The sequence below is a fragment of the Pteropus medius genome, unplaced genomic scaffold (genome assembly GCF_902729225.1).
Source record: "Pteropus medius unplaced genomic scaffold, Ma_sr-lr_union100, whole genome shotgun sequence".
NCBI classification, from domain to species: Eukaryota; Metazoa; Chordata; class Mammalia; order Chiroptera; family Pteropodidae; genus Pteropus; species Pteropus medius.
The window spans coordinates 2,157,572-2,164,766 of NW_024352784.1; the positions used below are offsets into that span (position 1 = coordinate 2,157,572).

Genomic DNA, 7,195 nt, shown 5'->3' on the forward strand with positions numbered 1-7,195 from the left:
CAGATGTCAGTATTTCATCAAAGAGTTAACATTTTTTAACAGATCTATCACACAGAATTCCCCATCTCTACTGAGGAAGAACAAATAGCTCAGGGAACAGAGTCAGAAGCTCTTGGTTTATACCACTTTCTTCTTTGCCCCACCTTAATGTCTGGAGGACTGGGACACTTGGGAATTGTCCAGAGACCTCTTGAAACCATATCCTTCAGGTGCACCTAATGAGACAAGCTGTGACATGGTCCTGGAGGGCCTGGAGATGCTTTCTCAGAGCCTATTGGATTTTCTTGTTCTTAGAATTGGAGAAACTCCTATTAATTATTACTAAGGAAAGAAAAGTCACATAATAAAAAAGACAATAACATCATTGTACAAAAAGGCCTTCGAGAAAAACTGTATGAGAGCGTCTTTAAAAACTAACTGAAGGAGTGTTCAATTACAAGAGTTCACGTAAGGAGACAAAGTAAGCAGAAAGATAAGTGAAATTCAGTAAATTCATTGATAAGATATGCTAGAAGAAGAAATAGTGGATTTTCTTTATTTTTCTTTAAATACTCAGAGGCTTGATCTGTTGTGAGTTGAAGTGAAAGAAAAAGCTCACAATTCGAACAATCAGCTTTCTCTTGGTTATGCTATGATATACCTCCCAAATCTCAGTGGTTTACTGCAAAAACAACAAAATCATCCTTGCTCACATTGTATGAACATTGTGGGTCAGCTATGGCTATGATCCAGGCTGAGAGTCAGATTCACATTTCCATTTATCTTCTCCATCATGGGTCTAGGTTGAAGGAAAAACTCCAATTGGCAACATGCTCGTTTTTGTAGCAAAGGTGAAAAGCAAAAGAGACTGAGCTAAGCTACATAAGCATATTTTAAAGTTTCTGATTTAAAGTTTCCAATTATTGTGACACATTTCAATGCCACTCAAATTCCATTGGCCAAAAAAAAGTCACATAGAAAGATTTAACATTTCCAGAGTGAGGAAATTCCCCTCCCATGGGAAAGAAACAGGATAGTAAATAACTGAGTAATATAGTCTATTACAACTACATATTATAACTATTTTCTTTAGCTTCAGAAGTCTCAACTTTAAGAGGGAAAGGTATTTCCTTAGTTCATAGCACAAAGGTGGTACTCAGCTCTTCTATTCATTTATTCAATAAATATTACTGTTTGGGGAGACAAAAAACATATGCATGTGAAAAATTAGTTACACAATATAAATTCTTATAAAGGATGTCAACAGGCTCTTTTGCTAATTGTTCAATAAATAAATTGGCCATTTATTTATTAGACAGAAAGGAACTAACTTGAAGGAATAAGTCTCCTTAAAGGAGTAGCTATCCAACTCTAAAGCCAATAACTGGGTGGTAGGGGGGTAAAGAGTGGCAGAGACTGGGGGTCACCTAACAAAAGAGATATAAGGGCAATTATAGTATTAGATGTGGTATTAGCCTTTGGGTCACAAAATTTGTGGTCCCATTCCTCACTCATCACCGGGATGAAAAGTTCATCAAAAGCTCGGCCCCCTGTGCCAATCTCAGCCACTAGTCCATTGTCTTTCATCTAGATGACAATAGCATTTTGAAAGGTTTTGTTTTCCTGAATCATGTAGTAGTAAGTCAATGAGAATAGGAAGGTCAAACCCACACTATCAGACTATGGGGACACATCTGGTTTGAGCTGATTGGTGGATCTGTGATAATGGGACCTCATTTTCCTTGTCATACTAGAGAATTGCCAAACATGGAAACTCTGCAATTTTTCTACTTGAGATCTTTCCTCTCTGCCTTTATCCAGCATCCACTCAGTACTGAACTGGTAGTTAAGGAAAAAAAGTATCCATTTACACATCCTTTCTCCCGAATAGACTGAGCACATGATCACGAATCTGCTTGGTCTTGACCCCATAGATGATAGGATTGACCATGGGTGGGAAAAGAAGATAGAAGATAGCAAGAAGTATATGGACATGAGGGGCAGCTCGGCGAGCCACACGGTGCATGACTGAGGAGATGACCACAGGTGTGTAGGTGGACAAGATGGCACCTATGTGAGACACACATGTTCCAAAGGCTTTGTAGCGGGCCTCCTGAGAGGCAAGCTGTAGAACTGCCCGAAGGATGAAGATATAAGACAGGATAACAAAGAGCAGGTCCAACACCACAATAAACATGGCCACGGCAATGCCATAGATATTGTTGAAGCGAGTGTCCCCACAGGCCAGCCTTACCACAGCCATGTGCTCACAGTAGCAGTGGGCAATGATGGGGCCTCGGCAGTAGTGGAAGCGTCTGAGCAGAAAGGGGAGTGGAGTCACTAATGCCACAGCCCGAGTCACAGCAGCCATGCCAATCTTGGTGATAAGGGGCCTGGTAAGGACCGTGGTGTAGTGCAGTGGCTTGCAAATGGCCACATAGCGGTCAAAGGCCATGGCTAGCAGCACTGCTGACTCCATGATAGAGAAGGAGTGAAGAAAGAACATCTGGACCAGACAGGCAGAGAAGTTGATCTCCTGATCTCTGAACCAAAAAATAGCCAGCATTTTGGGAAGTGTGGTAGAAGAGAGAACCAGATCAGTAGTTGCCAACATGGCCAGAAAGAGGTACATGGGCTCGTGGAGGGCTGCATCAGCCTGGATGATGAAGAGGAGGGTGCAGTTGCCTAGTAGGGCCAAAGTATAGGCAAAGCAGAAGGGAATGGATATCCAGACATGTAAGTGTTCCAAACCTGGAATTCCTATCAACAAGAAGACTGCTGGATGGGTTGAGGTGATATTGGAGGCTGACATGGCTTCGGGATATTCTCTTTGTCAGTTTTTATGGGGCCCCTTCACCTTCTATATAGGCTTTCTTGGGAAGATCAGCTCTTGTTCTGATTACTAGACCTTAAAACTAGTTAGTAGGTCTCATAGACATTGGGAAGCATAATCCATGTTTTCCCTCAAGAACTTTGAATCTCATCGAGTAGTTGGAATATTAAAAATTATTAAAACTGACATCACAGGACAATTTTCATAAAGGAAGAGTGAGAAGATAGTGTTTTCTGTGTTCATGGTGATGCCAGGAATACCCTGTTAAAAGAAGTGAAAATATGTTTAAACCAATTCATTACTTTAGAACATATATTGGTACAATTCTACATGATAATCAAACTAAGCTCATAGTCACAAAAGCCAAGTTTCTGTCCTTAAATCTTTGGCTTTGGTGCCTGTAGAAGTTGAATAAAACCTGTAATTTCTAATGTTCCTATTAAACACACAATCTAATGCTCCTCTAGCCTTACACTGTCTGATACTGTTGCCACTAGACACATGGGGCAATTTAAATTTTTATTAAAATAAAAAATTCAATACCTCAGTTACACAAAACATTTCGTAAGTGCCCAATAGCCATATGTAACTAGTGCTACCATATGGACCATTAAGATACAGAATATTTCCATCATTTTGTGCCGTGATATTTGCTCGACGAGATCCCCGCCGACCGACCCATCTGACTGTTCGATGAACAGCGCATCCCATCCGACGAAGACGCGACCCATGGTTCCGCCGAGCATTAAAAAGGATAATGTATTGAAAACATGTACCATATCACTGAACAAAGTAAGTACTAAAGAAACTTGGTCTCTTCAACATAAGAAAGTTTTTGGAAATCTAATATCTAAGATATAGTTTATAGTGCTAAGCAACTGAGTTTGAGTCCTACCTTTCTTCAATTCCAGTGTCCTAAATAACTAGACTTTATTGCTCCATCTAAATGCCTTATTTTTAAATTAAATTTATTGGAGTGACATTGGTTAATAAATATAGGTTTCAAATGTACAATTCTATAATGTATTTGTATATCACATTGTGTGTTTACCACCCAACGTTAAATTTCCTTCCCTCACTGTATTTTGACCCTTTACCCTTATCTATCTCTCCCTTCCTCCCTTCCCTCTGATAATCACTAAACTCTTGTTCAGGTCTACAAGTCTGTTTGTTTATCTTGTTTCTTTGTTGGTTTCAGATTTACATTTCACATGCAAATGAAATTTATATAGTTCTCAACTTTTTCTACCTGACTTATTTTGCTTAGCATGATCATCTCGAGAGCCATCTATGTTGTCACAAATAGCAGTATTTCATCCTATGGCTGAGAAATATTCCATTGTGTGTGTGTATGTATATATATGTACCACAACCTCTTTATCCAATCCTCTGTTGAAGGACACTTTGGTTGTTTCCATGCCTTAGCCATAGCGAATCAACACACATTCCACATATCCTAATCAAAAACAAATGAATTACTTTCCATGCAGTATGGAAAAATTTTAGAACCTGAAGGTCTTGGATCAAATCACAGCTGCCACTTATACTAGCTGCATGACATTGCACAAATCACTTATGTCCAAGCCCCTCCATGTCTGAGTTAGGCGCAATCAGGCTATATCTGCACTCAAGTGGCTAGAACAAAAGGTGAATGAGAAGAAATAAGAAGAGCATAAAAGATGGAACATATAGGAAATTACCCCTGTGTGAGACACTCTAAGCAAAGGGAACAGTCAAAACAAATGCCCTAAAACAAATATGACTAATGTCCAAAGACCAGCTATGAGACCAATGTAGCTAGATGATATGAATGAATGAGAGATTTATAGAGGTCACAAAGATGGGGCTAGATCATATAGGGCTTTGTTGGCCCTTGTAGGAACTTTGCAAAGTCTCATTATTTCTCTCACAAACACTTTTTGAGGAAACAATGACATTCGACAAATTTGTTTTAAAGGTTTCTCTGGCTTCTATGATGAGAATAGCATGAAAGGGTAAAAGTAAAAGCAGAAAAATTATGGAGGTTATTACAGTAATCAGGAAAGGGAGAATGTTGGTTAAGAATCAGGGAGCAATGTATGTGGTCAGAAGCAATTACACTTTGGATATATTGGAGAAGTTCTATGGGATTTTTTGACATTAAATGTAGATCATAAGAGAAAAGGCAGTCAAAGATAACACCAGAAGTTTCAGCTTAAGTAACAAAAAAAAAAAAGTTGCTCTCAACTTAGGATGGTGGAAGGTTTAGAGGGGGGATCAAGATTTTAATTTTGAATATGTTGCATTTGAGATGTCGATCAAAAATGAACATGTAGTTTGAGAGAGCATTTTGGTTGCTGATATAAACTTGTGATAGATCATTGGACATAGATAATATCTTTGAAACCGATTGAAATCACCGAGATAGTGAATGTTCATAAAGAAAACAGAACCAAGAACCAAATTCCAACATTAAGAACTGGGGTGGAAAAAGGCTTGGATTGAAAGAAGGAAGAGTCAGCAAAAGAGACGACTTACTTGAAAAGTTCCCATGATACTGTGCTTTCTTGATAGGCTGTTGAATATAGTAGATTAAGGAGGAAGAAACTATTACTGTGATAAATGCTATTGATGAGACAAATAATTCCCAACCAGAATTGGCCTTGTGTTTAGAAATACAGTAGGTTGGCTACCTTGTTAAAAAAAATTTTTTTCCTGGAATAGAGGGAGACAAAGCCTGATTTAACTGAGTTAAATGAGAAAAAAAAATTGAAGTCATTTAACTAGGCTCACTCTTTTTAGTAGTCTCACAGATATCTCAACCTATCATGCTGAAGGCAGAAATCCGGACTTGTTCCGTCTTTGTGCATTCCATATCTGAGTATGTAACATCCTCTCCAAACAGTTGCTCAATCTAGAATCTAGTCATCCTTGGTTCCACCTTTTACTTCCTGCACCATATTCAGTTCACCAGCAGGTTCAGTTGGGTCGACCTTCCACAGTAAATCTCAAAATTGCCAGCTCCATTTCAATCACCACAACATATATGAGACATCATTTCTTATTTACTACTAAGACAAAAGACTCCAAAAATGTGCAGATTTCTTCCTTTGCGCTATAATATCTATCTTTCCGCAAATACTCACCATACTGTGAAGTGAAGAGGCTTGGAGTGAAGGAACTGTGCCTTATTCACTTCTATAAGTGCAGCGTCTAGCATACACATTAAGTATTGAATATTTCACCAAATAAAAGCATAAACAACCAGGCTGGAAAATGTCTTCTTACTATGTTCAGAAGCTCTCCCTATATGATCCAAGCCCAGAAGGGTTGGTTATCTTCCAATTTAACATTCAATCAAGACAGAAGTTCTAAGAAACCCTGACCAGTCTTGGTTATATGCATCAGAATAAAATCCTCTTCTCATTGGAAAGTATTTTTTCATGTCTTACTAATATTTGCACATCTTTGTCAGGAATAAGCACTTTGGCTTTGTAGGAAACAAACTCGTGACAGCAGGAATCTTTTATTTTCACTGTTATATCTTCAGTGGCAAGAACAGTGCCAGGTACATAACAGACTGTTAATGATCCCACATACCTGTTGCACCTTCATCTGCAGAAAATATGCATCTTCCATAAAACCAAGCATATGTCACTCTACCTCTGAATCTTTACATCTCCCTGGCTTAATCTGTTCATCTTCTGAACATAACTGACCATCCTATGACCTGTCTACCCTTCCTCATACAAAGAAAAAGTTATCTGTTCTACTTAATTTCTTCCCCCAAGAAGTGTCTTACACTACATGACCCTGATTTTTGTTAAACTTCATAAATATATCCCTCCCAGAATCATGATCTTAGAGTCAGAGAGTGAATGGAACCCAGGAACCTTTGTAGTGAATGTTTTATCCTGCCTGTACTGTTTCGAGACCAAAATGTCCACACCCCAATTTATCTTCTTTTTTTTTGTTTGTTTTTTTTTCTCAGAAGTACTCAGTTAATACTGGCATCTGCGCCTGTATTTTAAAAAGATATCAGAAAGATAATTTGAACAATTAAGACCCAGAGACAAGAAGATAGTCACCTAAGGTCCCTCAAGAATGTGAAAGAAGAACCTATAACAAATGTATTTATTACCTCTCCCTGCATCTACCTAGTTCAGGCCTAATTTCCTCTCTCCTGACTAATGCAGAAGCCTTCTAATTTGGACAAGGGTACTAGTGGGGGTGGGAGGATAAATGACAGGAGGTGAGAAGTGACAGGACCCAACCTGGAATAATCAGCTAAGTCTTCTTGGAAGTGAACCACAGTGTTTGACATAGAAAAGAGGCAGGCATCCTCTGTAGTGGAGGAAGTTTCTGGAGTTTGTAAATAAAGCATTTGGGTTGGACTGTCAAGAC

The 7,195-nt window shown here is 38.8% G+C and overlaps 1 protein-coding gene across 1 annotated transcript; it reads right to left on the bottom strand.

Moving 5' to 3' along the window:
* Positions 1-1,800: 1,800 nt before the first annotated feature.
* Positions 1,801-2,808, bottom strand: LOC120590176 (olfactory receptor 52K1). Its single transcript, XM_039847806.1, has one exon. The coding sequence runs from the start codon at positions 2,789-2,791 to the stop codon at positions 1,847-1,849; it is 945 nt and encodes a 314-aa protein (XP_039703740.1). The 5' UTR covers positions 2,792-2,808; the 3' UTR covers positions 1,801-1,846.
* Between the last annotated feature and the right edge of the window lie 4,387 nt (positions 2,809-7,195).